Below are 23,512 nucleotides of genomic sequence, written 5' to 3'. Positions count from 1 at the left end.
TGCAGTACAACAACTTACATTTCTTTTCACTCTTTTCACTCTGCAAAAAAAAAAGATTTAAAAAGTAATAGTTATAATCTAATCATGTTACCATTCTTTCAGTAACAGTATCATTTAAACCTTTCTGATTTTTACCTCATCATCTCCATCTTGGTCTGAATCAGACTCCTAGAGAAAAGAATAAAAGTAGGTGACAGCAGTGTTTCAGTCACTGGCAGTCAGAAATAATGCTCATAATGAAATAAATACCAACTAAGATATATTCAGACTCACCTTTGAGTATGCTGGGAGAGTGATGTTTAGATTGCAGATAGCGTTGTGGTTAAGACTCCGGTATGTGCGTGGTTCCTTGGTGAAAGACAAGCGACCACATGGCTCTTGGGCCGTGTCCCTGATCTGTTCATTGATAAAAGTCATCAGCTCACGATATGCATGTAAGTTGTATTTTGATTTCTGACTAGTTAAGAAAAGAATTTGAAATTTCACTGATTGTACTGTCATACTTTAATAAAGAGGGCCAGCCTGTTCTCTTTGAAGGCAAAGAAACTGAACACATGGTGCTGTCCACTCTTGGTAAGTGGCACCAGATTTCCAAAGCAGTCGGCATATATAGGTTTTCCCTCCAGCACCTGTATGTGGATACAACAGTTCTTTCAGGGCTCTTTCAAACTATTAGTCCACATCTAACCCTTGAAAGCATTATCAGGACACAAATAACAATAAGTTGGCTAGATATTTCTATTTGAACCTATTCAAGTTCCCACTCCCACTAACGCAATCCTTAATTTTCACTACAAACTCTTTGTATTCTGCTCTTTCATCTGTTTTATTGTCAATCCGTCTGCATTCAGGATACACACTAATTTGGCAGTACTTCTACTATTTCTTGTCTCACCTTTTTGTCAACACTCGGTATGTCTCCATGCATGTCAAGTTATGGTTATAGCTTAGCTGGGACATTTAAATGGACTTATCTCTTTTTCCCAGTTGACAAGTATGGGATGGGAATCAATTTATTGCTCAAAGTATGTCAGGTGCTACAATAGGTGGCCATATGCCCTCCTTTAACTTGTTAGAACTGGGCTTTTTTTGACCTAATAAGTCACAGACAAAAACCACTGACAAACCATATAGCTTGCACATTGGTACCAACTCAAGCAGTGAGTTGGACATCTTTACACCTCTGTACACTTCGTACATGTATGCTTTTTGCTTTTTCCAGGTCAAAGTCTGCAATTGGAACTGTGGAGCATGTACCACATGCCTCGGTCAGTCTGAGCCTCACTGAACATTTGATTCTCTGGCACATTATTTGAATGTGTTCATCTGACTTTGAAAATTTGGAAACTCGTTTACGTGTAATTTCAAAATCCGGGTTTAATCGACAAACACATTGTTTAAATTTTTTTCTAACTTCATGTAAACAAACTGACTTTTTCCCACTGTTCCCTCTCCTTATGTCCTCCCCACCATAACACTTCACCTCAACATCTCGGCTGCGGGCAACTTCAGTGAAGTTCTCTTGCTGCTCCAGCGTTTTGTCCATCTTGTCGTCTGTCATGCAGAAACAGCGCAATCGGGCCTCAATGGGGTCCAGCGTCTTGGCAAAAATGACAAACTTAGCCATGTATGGGACACAGATGATTTCTCTGTACAGCTGAGAGCCAAAACTGACAGACTCTTGAATCTGTCTGCAGTCTATCAGCCAGAACCTGTGAATATAAATCAAACTTTTTAGTTACAAAGGGACAGATGTACCCAGAAATAACGACGAGTTTAAAAAGAGATTGAAAGTAAGCGTAAGGTACCTGCCCCCACACGTAAAAAGAAATAAACAGCTCACCTTGCAGACACATTTGTGGTGAAGGAAACGCATTGATTAACAAAGGTGAGAGGTGTGGAGCCAGTGATGTCTTCCCATTGGGCAGGAGTGGTTCCCCCTGAAACACAGACCAAAGGCTGGTCATCTCAATTGTGACATCAGCTCACTCATTTCTTCCTAATTTGTGGAAAGAGAGTTTTCAATTTTCTATTCATGCAAGACAGGCATCCAAAATTAAGACCGGCATTTTACATTTCATTGGTCAAGTCAATTCATATTCATCGCCCAATTTTATTAGCATGAAATGTTTTCCCAAAGTGCTTTACAGAAAGATTATACACCCAGGAAAGAATCAGATAAAAAGTGTATAGGCAAATGGATAAAAGCACAGACTATTTTACTAAAATAATAACACTAATTATATTTGTAGAAGCAACACGTTTAAGGCATAATTTTAGGTGCTTATTTGGACCACCTGAAACACCTCATTGCACCCAATATTAGAGTTGTTTTCATTCTGATATTGTTCATTTATTGTACATATATTTTTCTCAATACTTACCTGTAATACTGCAAAGCAAACGTAGAGTGGGGGTCTCCCCACTGAACACTGAATTAGGCCCATCGCTTATGGAATTCTTGGGAATTGGGATTGTCATAGTGATTGGTTTATGGAATTTTCTCCGTCTTGGCTCCAATGTGACAATGGGACTGAATGTGGCTTTATTGCCAAGAACCTTTCGCACCATCTCAACATCAATGGGCTGAGCCTAGAACAAAGCAAAAAATGTGTCAACACTAATAGAAAGCCAGAATTCTCATCAGTCTATTGTTCTGTTACTTCTAATGCATAATGTTTGCAAACAGATTTTGCACAGAAATCTGCAGCATCTGTGGGAAAGAGACCAGATTTTGGGATTTGGAGTTTGAGAAGTATTGACCAACCACATTTGAGCAGGCTTTCATTGCACTGCCTCTTTTCTCCTCCACGAGTTCAAAAGAGGCAGAGCACACAAGGCAAAAAAACAATATACTAGCCACTGTCTAATGACAATTAAAGTTGCTCAAACTTACTCGGCCTTCAAACAACAGCTACAGATATCACCCAAAGCCAAGAAATACTGATGTGCCCCCAGAGGCATAGTCTTAAGACAACAACCCGCAGATTCCCACATTGTCCAACTCATCGATGAGCACATTATTGTGTCTTCTACGTACCTGTAGCCCAACTCTAATCTTCTTAGTGAGGGCACCTTCAGGGAAGACAGCCTGGACCTGGGGGACAAGGGTACTACTGAGGACCCCGCCCTCTGGACCAATGAAATGACTGTCCTGCTTTATCCTTGACACCACAGCAAAATACTGTGGGAAGTCCCTGGTAATGATGCGGCAGATTCTTTTCTTCTCGAGCTCTTCAGGGGAATCGAGTTCTGTGAGAATTAGAGGCAATATTACTATTTCCTTTAATACTTATTCGCTGTTTTTCCTATTTCACACCATCTTCTATCTCTATCTCCATCTTGTGAAAGCCAACTTTGGCCAGCTACCCTGATGTATCTTATCCTGTGCTACATGTGATTTAGATCATTTTGTGGCAGTAAGTTTCTGTGCTGATGTGTTATCATGTACTTTTTGCAGGAGAATGCTGTGCGACATCAAAAAGACTAATCAATCATTGCTTCCCCTCACAGTTCCTTACTTTCATCCATGCCGTTAAGTATCTGGTTCAGTTCCTCCTCTGTGAAGTCACAATGGTGTTCCTTCCAGCTCTCTCCTGTTTCACTCCTTAAGATGACAAGCTCTCGCTCTGTGCCCCGCAGAGCGGCAAAATGAGGAATCTCTACAATCACGGGCCTAAAGAGGGTTTAAAATGTCAAATCAAATACAAGTTGTACTTATAAGTAGATGTTTGTCAGATATAATCACAGATAATAAGGTATTTGGCTTGACATGTGCATAATCAAGAGAAACTCATGTTTCAAATGTGACCGTTTCATGCTAAGAGCAACAAACAGCTATAAAAAAGGAATTGGAAAAACATGTCAACATACAGAAAACACTCATTCCACATCAGGCGAGCAGAATCCAACTAGAAACAAGACTGGAGACTCGGGAAAGCATGGAGAATAGCCAACAACATATGATGACAGGTCAGGTAGCTTCAGATGAAGACTTACAAGGAAACCAAAGGAAATGAAAACAACAAAAGAAAAGGTTTCTACAACATAGTGTAATTATAAAGAAAATATATATCTTAAGGTGGGCACAGGGGGAAATAAATGGGTGGGGTATGTGACCAGGATTCCAAGGTTGCACGATGTCCCCCTCCCATGATCCTACCCGAGGAACTTGGTTCCTGGAGGACCCAGCTGCAGGATGCGACTGACCAGGCTCTCACCCTCATTCAGAGGGGGTGGAGCTGTAGGAAGGTGGAGCTTACTAATCCATACGCAGCACAGAAGAGGAGTGAAGAAGAGAGTATGAACACACAACACAACCGTGTAAACACGTTCACAGAGGCAAACACACAAACTCAAGCTCTCACACAATCAGTACACACACTCAAACTTTCACCTACCCCAGGAACTGAGCTCCAGTAGGTCCCACTTCTATAATGCGACCGGCCAGCCCTTCACCCTCCACCATAGGGGGCATTGACGCCAAACGATGTCTCTTCACCAGCCTGCAGGTCACTCGCGTAGGTGCGGAACACTTTCTTGGGGGTACAATGATTCGCAGGCCATTGTGACGGCAACCACGCATAGCTCCGCCTCTGGCGTCGACCATGAAACTGACCAGGAAGCTAAACAGAGACACCCCAGCAAAGGATAAACTGGTATATGGCCTAAATAATGATTGCAGTATTTCTAACAGACGCTTCGTCCGTCTGTAAACTTCCATGCAGACAAGGCAGACAAAGCAAAAAATGCAAAAAATACTTTTATGACATGAGTAGAGACACTGAACAAGTAGAACAACAAACATGTGTGCCTTCAGCGGCAACAGATCAGAAAAGCGTAGTACCGCACTACTGATTTAGTAGGTTTTATGCTCATGGTCGAGAATAAAACAATATGGTGTAATCATCCTATCAATGTTAAACAGAAACTCATTGTTATAATATTTATTTCAGAAAATACAAAAATCATGTCGGACTATATATCTGCGGATCATCAAGATTAAAGGACTCAGATCTGCATTAAGATTAAAAAACTTGGTTAGAGCATTGCTAGTTAACAAAATCCGAACTCTTGGTAATGTAAAGTCATGCATTCCGAAACCATGCACAAAAACAGGATGGGAATGAGGAGCTCAGTGAATAGACTTTGGTATTCTGACAGAGTACAAAGGACAGAGGAAGGAGAAAAGTTGTTAAAATAGAGTATCACCTGCTGTTGTCATGGTCTAGGCATGGAGAGGAACGGCTAGGAGCAGAACACAACAACAGATACACACACACAAGATCACAAACGAAACCACAAAGAGAATGCAAAAGAAGCAACAAGAGAGTAAACAAAGAGAAAGAGAGAATAAAGAATGAGTAAAAGTGAGACCAGACACAAGAATACACACAGCAGCACAAATGAAGGTAGGGAGAGAAGGAAACACAGACGTGAAGAGCTAAAAAAATAACAGATGAAAAAAGTAAATTTGATTTGGACGTGACTCGTGTACCCTTAACTATCAACAAAAGTACATAAGAGATGGAGTTTGTATTTCAAGACAGGATAAATATCTGTCGGGCCCTTTTTATGAAGCAGGGCGACGACCAGCACAAGCAGCGTGTTAAACCTCTCGATCCTAAATTTGGCATGAAAACAGACAGGTGGGAGTCTCTCTGAAGCGCGACAGTACAAAGCACGTTTGTTTTGTTTTACATCTATAATATTCAATAGAAATGTGTCTTCGATGGTACAGAACCACAACATGTGGACTGTAATGACAGAACCAGACCTAAAAAAACAGGTCAATAGAGGCGTTTGAATTGACATGAAAAAAAAATGTGAAGCTATTTTTGCAGCCACCCCTTTGGCATGTTGCACAGATATAAATCAGAGCAGCAGATGATCACAGGTGCAGTTTGTGAGCCCAACATGTACAACTTTGCACACTAAAATTAGGCCCTTAGCCTGAATCCCAAATGATCCCCTTCCAGATGTGCAGACAGCCCACAAACATTTCTACATATATTGACAAGCTTCTCTGGCAGGTCAAGTGTGCTAAGGTGCGGACTGTGAGGGGATCGCATGCAGCATGACACTTGACTTGGAGCGTGCACGTGTTTTCATGAAGACGGACTGAACTTCCAAACCTTTCATCTGGGATTTTCCTGAATTATTCCCAGTTGTATCTATTTTGGCAACATGTGCACTGAGTGAAAATATTCACTGCGGGGGCCAGAACATGTTCCCTCCCTGAGCTGCTTTTTACACTTATTCAACAAAATAACATCTGACTCAAATCTGATTGTGGATCATTTCTCAAGAAATTCAGAGGAAGCCTTAAATGGTTTCCCTGGAAGTCAATAAAAAGCTCAAGTGAACTTCTTGTGAAGTTTATGAATTGCAGATTTGGATAGCACGATAAACATGTTGGCTCAACGAGAAAAGCAGCTGTGAAGCCTGCAAGTGTCGAATCTGGACATTTGTATTCACATGTTCACATATAAACAGTGTGAAATTGTATGTAAAAGTTTCTGGGAGAGTGTGTGTGTGTGTGTGTGTGTGTGTGTGTGTTGGTATACCCAGAGTGAAGCAGGCTGGAGGACAGCACTACATTATCAAGGTGTTCAGCACCCCAACTCATCCGGAACGAGCCCTTCTCATGTTCTCTAGACAACGCCGACACCTGTGGACCAACAAACATCAGCGGGTCAGTTGGCGAAAGCAAAGCCTAAGGTAAAAAAAAATACTTTCGCTAACACACACACTTTGTATACCCTGTACTCACCTGCTGGCTTGTCAGCAGGTCCTCAATGAGAACTCCTTCTTTCTGATGGAAGCTTTGGTGAATAGGAGTGTGCTGTGGCCTGTTGGAAAGTAACATTTTTTGACTGCCTGTGTGTACCTGGTCAGCCATCAGCAGCTGACAAAGGTGCAAGCGAGGTGTTTTCACCTACATTTGTTGTCACTTATAAAGTTAGACGTACGATTACTCTGTGAAGCTAAAGCATGTGCGTGTTGTTTGTCACCTGTCCAGGTTGTGGCTCAAATAGCTGAAACCGTCCAGATAATGTCCCGGCAGAGAGTCGTCTCCCAGCTCTCGGAGGTCTTCCGCTCTCAGGTACTCCCCTCCATCACCTGTCATATCGTCCTCACCTGTAAAACAGACATTTATGCTGCCATACAAATATTCCAGCAGTTCTTACAAGCGATAGCTATTACTCTCATCAGCTCATCGAACCCTCAGAGAATCTGGTTGAGAAGCTTCAGTCATATAAAATTAGTATGATATGCAATATGAAATGAAACAATTATCCTCATAATTGTTATGATCATCTCCACAGTCCCCTTTGCTCCAAAATGCAGATCCTCATGCAGCTAGTATTTTCCAGTCAGGGCCATAAACACACATTAGACTGAAATCTGATTAGAACCTATAAACTATAACCTGTAAGATCAAAGAAGGATCTTAAAACAGTCTATGAGCTGCACAAAAACAGCAAAACACACACATATTGGATGTACTGTGCAGTTAATATGGGGTTTACAAAGTTGAGAGCACATGGCTAAAGACAAAAAAATCAATGTAGCACTGCACAGCAGATTGGCAGAGCAGAGCAGGCATTTTGCTGTACCTTCCAACTGCACACACATCTCAGATATTGGTTCGTCTTCCACCCTCAGAGCTATGAGATGACATTTTTTTTTATCATTTTTTTAATTTCGTATCATTGCACAGAGGAAAAGGTGTGGACGATTCCATATTTTCCTTGTTTTTTTTCTTTTCCTACCGATCAGCGGCACATTACGTTCGAGTGGAAAAACGTACCTTCTTCATCAGATACATCAAGGATCTCAGTCATGGTTTCTGGAACATTGAGTTTGTGTTTCTCTGTCACCGTCTGGCATGAAACCCGTTCATGAAAAAAACAACAACAACAAAAAAACAAACAAACAAAAAAAAAAGAGTTAAATTAGATCCAGGACATTTAGGAGAAAATTCACAGGCTCCAGATTTGGAAGCCTAAAGGTATTGCAAGCTCACCGTTGTGGTAGTGATGACCTCTTCAGTGACGACTTTCAGTGTGTCCACCACAGAGATGTAGCCCAGGCGTTTGGCAATCGACAGAGCAGTGTTCCCATTCTAACAGGTAGAAGGACATTTGTGAGAGAAAACAAGGAACTGAGAAAGGACGTGCAAACTGAAATGAAAGACATTTTATGTGAGAGTAAAGAGTCTTACCACCGTAGTGGTGTTGGGCTTGGCCCCGTGCTGCAGCAAAACATTGATTATGTGGGTATTCCCTTGTTGTGCCGCCTGATGAAGTGGTGTGTAACCATTCTGCACAAAAAGACAAAAAGAAGATGAATAAAATAAAAGACGGAGTGTGAATTTTTGTTTATGCACCATGAAAATTCATATGAAAGTGACTAAATGTATTTCGTGATTGCAGTTTAAACTGAGCTGTCCTTGCATGCTTCAAATAGAAGATTTGCATACTACCTTGGTTTTTGCATTGACGTTGGCTCCTTGCTGTAGCAGGAAGTTAACCATCTTGACATTTCCATAGTGGCACGCAACAATTAGAGGAGTGTATCCAAGCTGCAGTGTTTAAAGGGGAACAAAATTAGCGGAAGGGGTCTTAAATGTGATGTCTGATCCAAATAAGTGCCACACTGACTCACCATAAAAACTAACCATATGCTATCAACAAAGCCCCCACACTATGTTACACATGTTACCAATTCAGACATCAGTATGCCTCTAAAAAGCCTGTAAGTGGCTATGCTGAAGTACATTCAACAACCGTCAAACATATATCCCTGTGAGTGAGACCGCACAGAACATTCAGCCATGTTAAGTTAACCAAACGGCATGGAGGTGAAATGCGTAGTTCAAAGAAAACTGTGTATAAACTGAGCAATGGCTCATCACCTCACATTAAAATTAGAAGCAAGATTACCCATCAATCACAAATGCTTGGTAGAGTTTCAAACTAAAAAAAGAAAAGGAAATAACTTATTTACATATGTATTGATATTGTAGTGACTAATACTATTGCTATTAAAGTTACCTTAAAACAACAATATTCAAAACTCTACAAAAAAAAAACTGTCTCATATCTTTATGGACACAAGCTGTTTCTGGCTTAGATATTAGCAAGCCAAGCTAGCTTTCAGTGCTGAGATAACTACAGCGGCAGAAAAGCGATTCAGTGACCACAGTAAGGCATAGAGAGAGTGCTGTCTGTCTTAGCGATGTTGTAGGGTGTTATGTTGAGAGGACTTCTGTTAAGGAGTGTTCCCTTAGCTAACATTTCCTGATCAGGGAACAGGGACACTGTATATGTACATTGGAATGGAATGCAGCTATTAATGAAGGAAGTGAATGCACAAAGTAAGACATGTAGCTAGAGTAAGACAAGTAGTTTACAAATATAATGTCTTGCTCATCAAACCGTGTGTACTATGATGTAATGTTACTACCCCTAATGACTTTATTTTACTTTGTTTATGTAAGTATATGCTGGTGTCCTTTGGGTATATGCATGAGTGCTTGAGTTCGTACTTTAGTTTGCTGGTCCAAGTTGGCATCGTGTTTAGCTAGCACTTCTGCTGCATTGACCCTGTCTTCTTGGGCTGTGAGATGCAAAGGAGTCAGTCCACTCTGTAAGACAAAAAGCATACACTTTTCAGCTTTCATTTGCAAATTAGCGTGGATGCAAAGCAGAGCACTTTGGACATGAACATGTGGTTTAAAATACTAACACAAATAGAAATATTAAAATCTTGTGTGCATGTGTGACCTTAGTGGCAGTGTTGACGTGAGCTCCTTTGCCCAGCAGCAAGCTGACCATCTCAGCGTGTCCCTCCTGGGCAGCCAGGTGCAGAGGGCTGACTCCCTGCTTGGTCAGAACATTGGTTTCTGCTTCATACTGCAGCAGTGCCAAAGCAATGTTTGTCTGGTTCTTTTTGGCTGCAATGTGGAGAGGAGTGTAGCCATTCTGAACAAGGAGGGAGGTTAGTTAAATACTGAGATGACAATCTGAAATCAATGAGCAAAGGCTTCTAAACATTACTTTCAACATCACCTTTTATAAAGCCAGCACTACTAACAATATCAACAATATAACTACATACCCCAAGTGCCAGAGAAGTTTAGCAGAGACTAACCTTTGCAGTGGCATGAGGTGATGCTCCTTTATCCAGCAACAGCAGAGCCACCTCTTGGTTGTCATAATGAGCTGCTACATGTAGTGGAGTTAGGCCATTCTGTGAGAGTAAGCAAGACTCTTAAACACTGGTTCAGTTTTACTCCATAATACATGCATCTCAGAAATATCAACTAATCTTAGTATCCTACTAGCATTTTGTTGGGATCAAATTTGATGTTTTAGTATTTCATATGATCTGTCTTCCAAACACAAAACCTTATGACCAGGAATTTAGCATTTTGGAGTGTTTTTCAATTTGAATTTTGCTGTTACCTGGGAAATTTATTTTAAAAAAACACAGAAGAGTCGTTCTGCACTTGAGGGAATTTACAAATTTTGTACCAGTTAAACACTTTCTTGAATATTTGCACAGCAGTGCGGAGAGGAAATGTTGGGTGGAGCCTGATCTGGCTCGTAGCTGACCAATCAGAGCAGACAGATTTCTGCAAAGTAACAAGGATTGATCATATCTAGATACTGGCTATGTTTTGGTATTAAATGTGGCTGCTAACAGCATTTCTAATCACATCATAATATCAAATTTCTCACATTCGTACAAAAAGATTGTTCTGAAAATCAGTTACGAATGAAGTGAGTTTACAGTCGATCTCGGATACCATATAAGTGACTGTAACGTGCAAGTGTAAGTGTAAGTGGGCAAAGAAACATCTAAGAGAGACTTTGCTTGAGAATCTGCAAATGTTCATCTTGAACCCACCTTGCCAGAATCATCAAGCAGAGCTTTGCGCTGAAGGAGAAGTTTAGCTACATCAAGGCTTCCATATTTTGCTGCTACATGTAATGGAGTGAATCCTTTCTGTGGAGGTAGAAGGGTGAAACATTCATGTTATACGTTTCCAGTCTTTTTTGTCGTTATGTCTAGCTTTCGCATTAATTTGCGTAATAACGCAGTGTCTTTTCATCTCTGTCTATCAGCATCTTTTCTACCCTCAGCTTACCTTGGTGGCCAGTGAGTGTGAGGCTCCGGCCTCCAGTAGCACGGCAGCAGTCTCTACCTGACCCTCTCTGGCTGAAATGTGGAGAGGAGTGTAGCCGTTGGTGGTGGCGGCATCCGGATGGGCCATGTGCTGTAGCAGCAGCTGGACAATATCGGTTTTCCCCAAACGAGATGCAATATGGAGGGGAGTCTGGTCCTCCTGCGGTTGAGGAGAAGAAACATGGTTAAAAAAATAATTGCAGAGGTAGCGGAATTGGATAAAAGCAAAGGCAGCCAGAGAGTAACTTTTAAACATCAGCAATAAAGGCCTGCCTGCATTTCACTGAATGGGATTTGCTGTACATAAAGGAAACAACATTTCACGTCTCACCCTGGCCATGGCATCCACTAACGCTCCATTTCTCAGCAAACAGCGAACCACTTCCATCTGTCCTGCCCGCGCTGCCATGTGGAGCGCTGACTCACCACGCTGGTATGCAATGACACAACATTTAAGAGCAGAAGGACTCTGAGCTGAATGAAAACTTGTATGTAAGAACATCCTCAGGCATTAGCAGTGAGTAAACCTACCACTGATCGGAGAGAAAAAAAAACAACACTACTCACAATGTTACGGACATCAGGAGAGGCTCCATTCTGCAGCAGAAGTAGAACAATGTTGAGGTGACCCATGAAAGCTGCTACATGGATGGGAGTCAAACCAGACTGGAACGAGGAAGATGAAAGATACGGGAACAAAGACAAGTATGATGTTAAAAAACATGATGATAAAAGGAAAAAAACTGACAGCATTTACATGGGCAATCCTTAGAGTTATCCAAAAAAACTGACCTCAGTGATTGCCTGGATGGAGGCACCATATTTAACCAGCAGTTCCATCACCTTCACTCGGTTCTTCTTACAAGCAATGTGGAGAGGAGTGAAACCATTCTAGTAGAAATAGCAAGAGAAGAATGAACAGGTATACACCTCATCCCTGTATTATCTGCAGCCAGGGGAGGAATGTTATTGTCCTTCATTGCTGGACCTTTACTGCACAGCTGGTTTGGCATTTTTCTTTTTTATAGAAGAATGATGACTTCTAAACTGCACACTGGTTAATCCCCTAAGTATGAGTCTGTGACAATGCCTCTGTTGGTGCTGCTGTCACAGTTATTTGAATTCCTACCAGTGCTCTAGCATTCGGATTGGCCCTCTTGTCCAGGAGGAGCTTGGTGACTCTGTAGTGGCCACAGTGAGCCGCGACATGCAGTGCCGTGAGGTAGTCAAGTGTAACATCATCAACAGGCGCCTTGTGTTGCAGCAGGAGTTTCACACATTCTATGTGGTCACCCTGGGCTGACATGTGCAGCGGGGACAGTCCGTTCTGTATAGAAGCAAGAACAGGTCAGAAAAAGCTTCACACGGACGAGAGTGGGGGCAGAGACAAGAGAGATTCTAACAGCGTCATTTTAGAGCAAGAGACTGAAGCATGCTGAAGCAGCGACAGCGCAGTTGGACACTACCTTGGTTCTTGCTAAAATGGGTGCTCCTCTTTCCAGGAGAAGCTCCAATGCTGGGTCATGTCCACTCCTGGCCGCACAGTGTAGGGGGGTCAAACCATCCTGTGGGACAATCACATATTTATAGATGAGGGCACAAACACATAAACACATGCCTGTAGTTGCAGTATGTCACAGTAAAGCTGTCACCACAAGTTGGCAGATGAGTTGTTATCATTTAAAAGAAGTGGATGTCCAGAATCTAAACAAGCCTCACCCTTGTTTTAGCATCTATCTGAGCGCTTCGATCCAACAACAGAGCCACCATGTTGGTGTTGCCTCTCTTGGAGGCCACATGAAGAGGCGTTATCCCATTCTGCCAAGGCAGGCAAGGAGCAAAAAGAAAAGCACAGTTTGCCACAAAAACTGATTGAATAACATTCTCAAAAATACAACCCAATAATGTCTATTCTGGAGATGAAATTACACAAAGCGCTAGAATATTTTGTATAACATTTATTTTTCTGCTTCTATTTGGGTAAAAAGGTATAGACAAAAAAAAAAAAAAAACTACCTAGCTACGTAAATGTATCAGTCTCAGCCGAAAAACATGCAGGAGGCAATATCGACATGACAGATGTAAATGTAGTTGTAAAACTTAGATTTAAAGGGAAAGTTAGAATATGGAATAGCAAGCAGACTGTTTTGTAAGAGTCAAAATACAAACAGTCGCATATGTTTTAATAGAGAGAGTGTAACAAAGACCAAGGGTCTTTATTTGTTGAGAAGAAGAAATGGGGCTCTACCCTGGCCGTGAAGTCAACAGCAGCCCCTCTGTTCAGCAACAGGGTGGAGACGTTCACGTTACCATAGTGAGAGGCGATATGCAGGGGGGTGAAACCACTCTGTTTATGACAGACAAAAACAGAGCGCAGAGGAAGAGGGTGAGAGGCACAGAACAGATGAGAGTGAGAAAGAAAGCAAGAGAGAAAGAAAGAAAGGTGTATCTGTGGTAGATACATGAAAGAACCCTGATTCTATTGAAGTGTAATGACGAGGCAGCGTGCTTAAAAAAGACACAAGTATGAGAAGAAACATTACAAATGAGCACATCCCAAAATAGCACATGCAATATATAATCATTGCAAAACTGAAAAAATCTGCCATGCTTGCTTGAAAAAAAAACAAACAAACTAAACTACTGTGTTTTTGGATTTTCAAAGAAAAAAAGGTTGAAATGAAGGACAATAAGCAACCAAAACTGAAGACTGAGCAACTATGTGTTGGCTTGAAACCATGTGTATCTTCTTCAACAGACAGATGAACTTTCACATAAAAGCTACAAACACAAATATCTACAGTACTTTTGTAGGGCGATTAACTCCTTACCTTCCCGTTCTGATAGACATGGTGCAATTTAATTAAGAAACAAAGTTAACTTAAAGATCCACAAAGTGTTTCAGAGAAGAAAAACAATGACACCAACATGCTCAAGAGTACTCATGCTGTAGGTTAATGCAGAGAGAAAGAGTCATGAATGAAGAAGTTAAAATGTGTCTGTCTACGTTTAAGACTGAAATTCTGTAACACAAAGACATTTTGAAACTTAAAAAAAAAATCCCTTTAAACATAAAAAAAGAAATCCTGAAACAGGTCATTGGTAATCCAACTATTAATATTGATAGCCATGCAGAGTGTGGCAAAGCATGGTGAGATCCATGCGTTCATATTCATGGTACATAAATCTGACGTGCAGGATTTCCCAATGTCACAAAAGTCCCCATAAAGTAAGGGGCAAGTCAGCACAAAAGAGCTGATGTAAGGTGATCAGAAGAGACAAAACAGAATCAGATGAAGAGGTGATGAGTCAGTATACCTCTGTGGTTCTATTGACCATCATCTGGTTAGGATGCAATGAGAGAGAAAGAGGGGATAGGGCGTAGGATTGTTAAGGAAAGGACTTCACAACTGGAATATAAAACACAGGCAAAGATAAGGAAGCACACGGCAAGGTGCAATAGGAGGGCCCAGCTCTGCCAGCTTTATTAAATTCTGTAAAGTGCATGCAAATTATCAATGAATTGAATGAAACTGGCATTTTGATACATTATTGTACACTTCTTGCTACTTCCGTGCTTACTTCTGTTATTTCCTCGTTAATGCTGCCTTCATACTTATTATATATACACCCTCTCCTTCCTTCTGTTTCTCTTCTCCCTTTATCTCTATAAACCTTCTCCTCCTTTAAACAGATTCTTTGGTTCCCTCCCTCACCTTAGATTGGACATCAGCGTTGTGGTCATTCTGGAGCAGGAGTGCAGCAGACTTGGTGTCGTCTTTGCGCGCTGCTATGTGCAGAGCAGGCAGGCGGACCTTACCCTTTGTGTCGTGCTCCAAAAGCAGGGACACAACTGAGTTGTGGCCCTGCTGGAGAGCGATAGCAAGAGGAGTGAATCCATCCTAGAAAAGCATGTGAAAAAAAAAAAGATGGTTTCAATTTACTTGGGAAAAAACAGAGGAACTCGTTTATACATATATAGGGATTTCACACTCAAACATGCCTCTGTTGCGATGCTTTGGTTCCCTTCATTTTCCAACAGGTATCGCACCACCTCCAAGTGGTTCTCCTGGGCTGCCATGTAGAGTGGAGTGAAGCCATTCTGTACATACAGTTCAATAGAAGTTAACATCTTGTTCTTGGCTGTAAACTTTTGAATGCATTTCCTTTTCTAATAATTGTTAACATTCTCACCTGTGACTGAGAATTGACATCTGCTCCCCTGTTCAGCAAAAGTCCGACTACTTCTTTTTGTCCTGCCAGTGAGGCAATATGGAGGGCACTGTTTCCTTTCTGCAAAGAAAAGGACAGATTGAGAGCAACAACCAAGTTGGGTTAGGATTAACATGTTAAAAATCTGAGTTGATCGATAAAGGTGCAGATATAAAATGTGTGATGGGACACAGAAATCTCTTTTTTTTTTCATTTTTTGGTCCGGAGTATTACTTGAATACTGTGGAAGTATCAATTGCTATTTCCACACAGAGACAAAGAACAAACATTGAAGATTCAGAAATTGTGCCTGTAAAATAAGGTAGTTTCACCTGGCACTCTATTGCCTATATTACTGTGGATGGGATCATACAATCATTTCCAAAACAAACATTATTTTTTATCAAATAGGACTTGAAACTTGCAATTAAGTGACTGATAAAAATTAAGTTTTTGAAGCTGCGTCTTTTGGCTGGTTGGCAGGAGTTTCCTAAGCTAACCTATGAGAACTGGCCAAGTCACGTATAACCTACAGTCGTATGAAAAAGTTTGGGCACCCTTCTGAAGCTGCATAATAACTGACTCTGTCGTCACAGAAAATGATCACAGTGGCATGTCATTCATTTTCTAATAAAAGCTGAGTACTGGGGTGACATTTAGTGTAGCAATAGCAAGTTGTATGAAATTAAATCAAATTTAAAAAATATGCTCTGCAGATATTTGGACACCCCTCTCATGTTATTGAGTTGAAGACATGTAACTGCTTAACACTGATTAATTGGATCACAAAACTGAAACTCATGACAGGTGTATCCAATCACGAGAGAAGGTATTTAAGGTGGTCATGCAGAGGAACAAGTACAATGTTCTGGAATGGCCATCCCAGTCCCCAGACTTGAATATGATTGAAAATCAGTGGGATGATTTGATGATTTGGCGGCCCATGCTCGGAAACCATCAAGCCTAACTGAACTTTTGTCAGGAAGAATGGTCCAAAATACCTTCATCCAGAATCCAGACACTCATTACAGGTTATAGGAAGCATCTAGTGGCTGTTATTTTTGCAAAAGCAGGCTCTACTAAATATTGATGTGATGTTTCTTTTGGGGTGCCTACATTTAATGCACTTGTCTAATTTTGTTTTGATGCATATTGCACATTTACTGTTAACCCAATAAACCTCATTTCACTACTGAAATATTACTGTGTCCATCAGTTTTTTTCATAGATCTAAATGAAGTTGCTGATACAAACACCCAATGATTTATAAATGACAAAAGTGGAAATAGTCAGGGGTGCAAAAACTTTTTCATACGACTGTATAGGGAAAACAGAGTTTTAAGCTGGTAGGTGGAGAGGTGGGTGGTGTCATATTCATAGATCCTCATTCACTGAATGAGGACAAAGTTGTGGAGTCATACACAAGCCATTTAAGAACCTATAAATGCACAATTTGACAGGATTGCTACCAGAGTGGGACAACTGATCTAATCAAGCATCATTCAGAAGGAGAGGTACAGCTCTCTTTGAGAGCGAGGCGTAAACAACAGCTGTTAATTTGCATTTAAAGCCACAGACACTGGGAAAGATGTTTAGAACAGAAACCTGGGGTATTAGAGACACGGAGATAGAATGCTGTGTTACGTTTTCAGCTGACACTTGAAAGTCATATAATATGGACGTGTGAGAATTAGGCTCTGTTTACATTAATTCATTTCACCATTTCTTCGTGTCTGCGTCTTGCAAACTATTTACATTTACACACAAACGGGGATCAGCTGATTCGCAAGTCACATGACTAATCAGCCATCACATCACATGATCGCCCTTGCTTTATTATTTATTATTTATTATGCTTTATTATTTATTCTTTATTATTTATTCTTCGGCGACAACAACTTGGTCCACGAAATTGTCCCACCATGCGCTGCTTCTTCCCGGTCTAACCAAAAGCGGCGCTCCATGTACGGCTTGCGTTGCTGCAGTGGCTGGGTTCTCATCATAAAAGCTTGTTGAATCTGGCGCCTCCTTGCCACGTATTGTTGTGCACAGCGTACTACCAGCAGTAGGACATGGAGCAGGCTCCCATGCTGATCGTGGTTGTCCATGATTTCCATATTCTTCTCGATGACACGAATAGAAAGGAAGTGTGTAACTGAAGTGAAGCACGCCTGTTTGTTTTTAGTTTCCCAGCACTCAAGTCACATGACCAACGATACCAGCCTAGCGAATCAGGGAGGAGTACGTCCGCAGTAGCTAGAGCTCAGCACTGCGGATCCTCGTTTTTCACCGTTTACAACTGCTAAAATCAGCATCGTATGCGAATGCTTATGTGGGCTCCGGCGTCTTTGAATCCTTCCACCTATGAAGTCGTATTCCAGTATTTTCATGTAAATGGACAATGCATCCGCGATAGAAACGATATAGAAACAGATTAGTATAAATGGCACCTAAGATTAATATTTTAAAATTTGGTATGACATGCCCCCTTTAATATCTCTTTGTCAAAATCCAAACTACATAGTTGTTGGAATTTTCAGGACATGAGTTACAATGAAACGCCACAGAGTGTATATTTATGTCAGTCCAAGGACATAAGCAGCATAGTGACAGATTCCATTTCAGCTGTTCACTCACTGCTAGCTATTAAATGTGAAGTACGAGACAGTCATTGAGTCGTAGCGAGCAGCTTGACAACAGCATATATTACACACTCACTTATTACACTTGCTCCATTAAACTTAAGGTTGAATATCTATATATGATGCAAGTTTGGACCCACTTCCCTCACTTTTAAAGCAGAGGACTGGAGCGAATTTAAGAAAGTAATACAAACTCTTCTTCCTCCCTCCTTTATTTTTTCTTTGACATTTGATCTTTTATCTTGCCCATGCAGGCTATCAGCTGATGGAAAGTTGATACAGAGCAACCTTCATCATAACACTAATTATTTTGTGTTTGCACCTTGGTGGATGAGTCAACAGGTGCTCCTCTCTGCAGCAGTTCCTCCACTAAATCCTTGTGTCCCTCCTTAGCTGCCAGGTGTAATGCATTGAGTCCGTTCTGGAAAGAAAACATTAACATTACACTCAAAAGAAAACAGATAAGCCAAATTAATTATGATGTAACTTCAAGATAGTCATGGATTTACTTTACAAACATAAAGTGTCAGATTGCAGACTTTGGGGAAACATACATTCAAACATCATTGGAGGCATTTTATACAGGAAATAGACATGATAACAACAGTACAATCCTGTGCATTGAAATATAATATTCCTGCAATACATGCATACCTACATATTTGAATATCATAAAATTGTTGAGACTACACAAGATAAATCTTGGTTTAAATCTGGAGTGAAATGAGCAGCAATAATCCAAGTTGCACTATCTTGTACATGTTATTGTATTTGTTGTCCACCGACTGAACCTTTACTCTTTTGTATATATCGCAAGGTAAAAACAGCATTTCATGCTTCCATTTTCAAACCAGACAAACTCAGGAGAGTCAAAAATCTAGAGATGATTTAGGCTATCTTTACTCAGAAAGTGCTGCATCTGTCATGGAAAAAATAGCAGTTTCTTCCCCTCTGGGAACATCAAAGGCCTCAGATCCATCAAAACAGATATGCACGTAAGTAGCAGCACAGGAGGAGGGCAGAGCCTAAATGTTTCACACTCACAACACAAACGATCTATTCATTCAACACACATGCACACGTATCTCCTCTGATCCAGAGATACGTGGACAGAGAAGAAAGATTCACCTCATCCTCCTTTTCTTCCATTTCGCACTGTGTCCTTTTGAAAGGTAGACAGAAAGTGTTTGCTTATCCTTCAGATTCCCTGCTCCTTAAAAGCAACTATGCATATTCAGTGTTCTCTCCTGTCAGTTTGTTCTGTGTCTGTATCTTCTGCCTTCTTAAATGGTGCTCAAAAGTGGATCTAAAGGCGATCAAGCACCATTCAGTTCTCCGCCTTCCGCCTTGACTACCCCCTTTTCTGCAGACTCAGTGAGGCGGCCCGGATTACAAAGAGGAGCTGTTCTGCTGCTAACACTTCTGATTCCTTCTCTGCTGCATGTGCAACATGCACATACACACAATTAAAAAAATAGACGCACAGCCCCTCTCTCTCTTGCTCTCTGAGTTGCCAAATGTCAAACAGGCAACAGGGTGTAATGTTTCTGCTCAGTCATAGACACTACGTGGGACACACACACACACACAAAGATAGATAGTCATTTTTAGAAGCCACTGAAAATGTCAAGCTTTCAAAAGGAGAATGAAGTGGGCATTCCTGGAAGGCCAAAGTGTTCAAGAGGGTGTCTAGTTGAGGCCATATGATATGACTTTAAAGGGTAAAAATGATGCTAAAAGTAAAATATCAAGTACCATACACAGTACTGCTGTAAGTTAGCTCGTAGCTACTTGTTGTTGCTTTTCAAGTGTGTTTTACTTTGTGTCTTTGCCCTGTGATTTATGCACATTTACACTTTCTTTTGCTGTGATGAGTGCGCATATCCCGAGCTTGAGATGTTTGTCTCACTTTGCTTTGGAGAAATGCTCATCACTTTGTCAGGTCAAACAGCAAAAGCTTCAAGTGTCATCGCCTCAGTAAATCAGAAATTATGACAGAGGAAGTGGGTGCATCTGCCAGTCAGATGGGGACATTGTCACGACAAGTGAAATCAAATAATGGCCAAACAAGGGACCAGATGCTCTTTGCTGACATTTGAAGAAGCGGGAGAGTCTGTGTTAGCGTCAGATGTAAAATGGCGGACCCTGACACAGCAAAAAAAGATGCAATCTTTTTAGAGTGTTTCAATCACATTTAAACCATTATGTATTCCAAGAGAGACAAGCATAACCACTAACAGACACACATATGTACACACTCTGTCACACAAACTGATCTAAAGCTCCTTTTGCTCTGGGCTGAACTGTAAGTGAAAGCTTCATTTAGCTAATGGACGTTCAGCCTCAGCAGTTTGAAGCTCCCCCCGCAGGACAGAATGCGATGACCTCCGTCCAGCGCAAATGAATCTTTACGCTCCTTTTGACCATTGACCCAAGTGGTCATATTTATGTGGTGTTGCTTTAAGGACACAAGTGACACATGAAAATAAATTTCGGGCGCAAAAAAAAGAGGAAATAAAATAAATGCATGCAGCTTAAAGACTAATATCACTCACAAAGGATTAACACAGCGGTAGATTAGAGAAAAGGTCTGGCCTTCAATTGTGGAGCAGAACAGCTCATATACACAAAAGCACACACAGCTCGGGCACAATCTCTCACACAAATACACAAACAGATAAGTCTATTATAATAAACACAGAATGGAGCGTCCTCTTTTTCTCTCTGTAGCATTCACAAAGACATTTGAAAACTGGAAACTGGAAAAGAAGTTTTCTACTAAGACAGTTATATGTATTTGTTAGCCTCATTCATAAAATCAGTTCAACAGAGAGGCATACTATTATGACTGTGCCTTTGGCAGACTCAAAATATATCTCTTTCCTTCTCTTTAGCTTGTGTGGAAGGCTCCCTGCCGTTGGCACCAGACTCTGCCAGTGACTATTCAGTTGCTGCTTTCTAAGATTGGACTCTTCAGTTACAAATGAACGCACTGCTGAAGTTCAGGTTTAAATAAGCTAGGCAATGCGATTTAGATTGGTCTGATTTCATACCTTGTGATGTTCTTACCATCAGTGAGTCTGCGGGCTACGTTGCTGATGGTGCTATTACTGATAATGACTTTGCAGGTGCATATGAAGTGCTTTTCCCCTAATATTACTTTTCTCATTTCCTTGGGAAGTGGACCTGTAGTTTTAAAGTGGTTGTAGAAATTGGTATTACATTCATTTAGATTCAATATCACTTTGAGGACAGTAAAACCACTGATTGTTGTGTTTGACTTGATGTCTTAAAAAGGACAACTTCTCAGCTATCATCAACACTAAAGACGATTCAGGTTAACCTGTTACTGGATTAGTTCCATCGTGCTAACGTGAGTACAGATATACTTCAGTTTGACTACACCCAAAATGTCCTTTCCGCTTGAAGTTGTTGTGAAACCACAAGCACACATGAGAACACGTAAAAACATTCATTTAAATGGAGGGCTTGTAGATCTGTGTTTTACATTTCTAACCTCAGCTTGATCTGTACTCATCAGCTCTCCAAAACAATTTGAAATGAACAGGTTGGGTGTTTACATGTGCCTAATATCATTACCGAAAAACAAAATAACATCTATGTTACAGTTTATTGGCCTCCAAACCCATACAGAGAGTAACACTAAATGAGGGCATCGCTGAGATACACATGAAAATGTCAGCCAAACTTTCGATCACCTGACAAGGTCTCAAATTTGATCATCTGACACTTTGAAATACTATCAAGGGCAGAGCTCTCCTGTTGCAGGACATGGAGTTTGTGTGTGTGTGTGTGTATGTACACAAGCACAGCCATGTATAGTCAGCCTTGAACAAAACAAAACTCACTGTCTCTATGTCAACAAATAGTAGCGCTATGAGTGGTCACCTGCTACTTGCTCGCGACCAGCCAGTTTCAGTCCGACTTATAAATAGTTGCTGTTAATTTTTCACAGAATTACAAAAGGCCAACAGCAATGAGACAGTAGCGTGAAACATATGCACACTCACACACAACACATAGGCTCACTTAACATCCTCCTTTGAGCTGCCTTGTGACTGCTAAATCATAATGCGACAGAGGGGATGACAGAGCTGCAGGGGGAAGGAATGCGCCTGAGGGTGGGTATAGGGGGGGTGGGCTTGAGAGCAGCTGTCAGTAGGGCACAGACCCCCCCGCAAATGTAACAGGGATTGATGGGGGGGGATGGGTGTGGTGGAGGGATACAATTATAGAAATGGTGGTGGTCATTATAGTGCTGGTATGTTAAGGCATGTGCTGAGCGAGCCAAATTCTGTGATGCCACTATGACACAGCAGAGCGAAGACTAGCTTAAACTGGTTTGAAAAGCAGACCCCTGGTTTGTATTACATGTGCTGCGTTTTAATAAGAATATGTATCCAATTCAGGCAGATTCGGAGGGTAAAACTTGAATTACATACAAGTAAGCTGTATTCTGCACTGTCTACTCAATACATAAGAAATTATTTTACCCTTAAACAAGATTGATTATTTAACTGTAGCACGGCTAGATTTCTTTGTCCAAACCTGGATACCGTCATCATCCTTTTTTAATTGATAACAACACAATTAATGAAAAATTAGTTCAAATTTAGATCTCAAAAGACCTCAAAACCAAGTGCTTACATGACTTTGTGTCTCTGCATTATGTTTTGATGTCAAGCCTTTGGAAATTTGCAGGGGCGAGAGAATGCATTATTTTGAAAGGTGTCTGAATTGGCCAACACGTGCCAGCCATCTTAAAGGACAAGACCGGTTTTTTGACATTGGGCCCTTGATTTCACATTATAACATGATGTTCTACTCACCCCTGCTTGTTGTTGGTAATTTGGAGCTGTTCCGAAGATATTCGAGAGGCGTCTGGCTGCTCTCTTGAGATATTCGGCCATGAAATGGTTTCCTATGGGCAACGTTATACAGGCACAAACTATGCTGTTTATAATTTATTAATTACTGTACACTAGCACTGATGACGCTTACTTAAAAAAATCCGGGTTACTGTAATTTTGAATTTTTGTCGTAAAGTGGGTGTTACTGACGTCATCATCGTGCTACTACCACAGACAGCCCACAGACAAACACACACAGACTTTACGACAAAAATTCAAAATTACAGTAAACCGGATTTTTTTAAGTAAGCGACGCACCTCCACGTTATCAGTGCTAATGTACAGTAATTAATAAATTATAAACAGCATAGTTTGTGCCTGTATAACGTTGCCCATAGGAAACCGTTTCATGGCCGAATATCTCAAGAGAGCAGCCAGACGCCTCTCGAATATCTTCGGAACAGCTCCAAATTACCAACAACAAGCAGGGGTGAGTAGAACATCATGTTATAATGTGAAATCAAGGGCCCAATGTCAAAAAACGGTCTTGTCCTTTAAATGATTGTATTCAGAGATGACTGACATGTAAAA

The 23,512-nt window shown here is 41.0% G+C and overlaps 1 protein-coding gene across 11 annotated transcripts in view; it reads right to left on the bottom strand.

Moving 5' to 3' along the window:
- Nucleotides 1-23,512, bottom strand: part of ank2a (ankyrin 2a, neuronal) — a 78,443-nt gene that overhangs the window by 35,519 nt on the left and 19,412 nt on the right. For 4 of the 11 annotated variants that reach the window (XM_075462796.1, XM_075462804.1, XM_075462795.1 and 1 more), the window contains exons 3-38: nucleotides 18,373-18,471; nucleotides 15,391-15,489; nucleotides 15,200-15,298; nucleotides 14,913-15,098; nucleotides 13,445-13,543; nucleotides 12,916-13,014; nucleotides 12,663-12,761; nucleotides 12,326-12,523; nucleotides 11,989-12,087; nucleotides 11,764-11,862; nucleotides 11,528-11,626; nucleotides 11,159-11,356; nucleotides 10,918-11,016; nucleotides 10,159-10,257; nucleotides 9,792-9,989; nucleotides 9,554-9,652; nucleotides 8,489-8,587; nucleotides 8,228-8,326; nucleotides 8,030-8,128; nucleotides 7,814-7,886; nucleotides 7,620-7,670; nucleotides 7,014-7,140; nucleotides 6,773-6,851; nucleotides 6,567-6,670; nucleotides 5,212-5,247; nucleotides 4,401-4,625; nucleotides 4,163-4,261; nucleotides 3,522-3,676; nucleotides 3,041-3,252; nucleotides 2,385-2,592; nucleotides 1,844-1,940; nucleotides 1,484-1,712; nucleotides 504-629; nucleotides 274-396; nucleotides 136-168; nucleotides 19-40 (exon numbers count right to left, since the gene is read on the bottom strand). In XM_075462796.1, the coding sequence (XP_075318911.1) occupies nucleotides 19-40; nucleotides 136-168; nucleotides 274-396; nucleotides 504-629; nucleotides 1,484-1,712; nucleotides 1,844-1,940; nucleotides 2,385-2,592; nucleotides 3,041-3,252; nucleotides 3,522-3,676; nucleotides 4,163-4,261; nucleotides 4,401-4,625; nucleotides 5,212-5,247; nucleotides 6,567-6,670; nucleotides 6,773-6,851; nucleotides 7,014-7,140; nucleotides 7,620-7,670; nucleotides 7,814-7,886; nucleotides 8,030-8,128; nucleotides 8,228-8,326; nucleotides 8,489-8,587; nucleotides 9,554-9,652; nucleotides 9,792-9,989; nucleotides 10,159-10,257; nucleotides 10,918-11,016; nucleotides 11,159-11,356; nucleotides 11,528-11,626; nucleotides 11,764-11,862; nucleotides 11,989-12,087; nucleotides 12,326-12,523; nucleotides 12,663-12,761; nucleotides 12,916-13,014; nucleotides 13,445-13,543; nucleotides 14,913-15,098; nucleotides 15,200-15,298; nucleotides 15,391-15,489; nucleotides 18,373-18,471 (4,264 nt within the window). Of the gene's footprint in view, nucleotides 1-18; nucleotides 41-135; nucleotides 169-273; nucleotides 397-503; nucleotides 630-1,483; nucleotides 1,713-1,843; nucleotides 1,941-2,384; nucleotides 2,593-3,040; nucleotides 3,253-3,521; nucleotides 3,677-4,162; nucleotides 4,262-4,400; nucleotides 4,626-5,211; nucleotides 5,248-6,566; nucleotides 6,671-6,772; nucleotides 6,852-7,013; nucleotides 7,141-7,619; nucleotides 7,671-7,813; nucleotides 7,887-8,029; nucleotides 8,129-8,227; nucleotides 8,327-8,488; nucleotides 8,588-9,553; nucleotides 9,653-9,791; nucleotides 9,990-10,158; nucleotides 10,258-10,917; nucleotides 11,017-11,158; nucleotides 11,357-11,527; nucleotides 11,627-11,763; nucleotides 11,863-11,988; nucleotides 12,088-12,325; nucleotides 12,524-12,662; nucleotides 12,762-12,915; nucleotides 13,015-13,444; nucleotides 13,544-14,912; nucleotides 15,099-15,199; nucleotides 15,299-15,390; nucleotides 15,490-18,372; nucleotides 18,472-19,178; nucleotides 19,474-23,512 lie in introns of those variants that run through there. The other 7 variants (XM_075462803.1, XM_075462799.1, XM_075462797.1 and 4 more) reach the window with 7 other exon arrangements.

This window comes from Odontesthes bonariensis, chromosome 4, assembly GCF_027942865.1.
Source record: "Odontesthes bonariensis isolate fOdoBon6 chromosome 4, fOdoBon6.hap1, whole genome shotgun sequence".
Classification (NCBI taxonomy): domain Eukaryota; kingdom Metazoa; phylum Chordata; class Actinopteri; order Atheriniformes; family Atherinopsidae; genus Odontesthes; species Odontesthes bonariensis.
The sequence above is the reverse complement of the archived record's forward strand: the minus strand, read 5'-3'. Positions and strand labels throughout refer to the sequence as shown.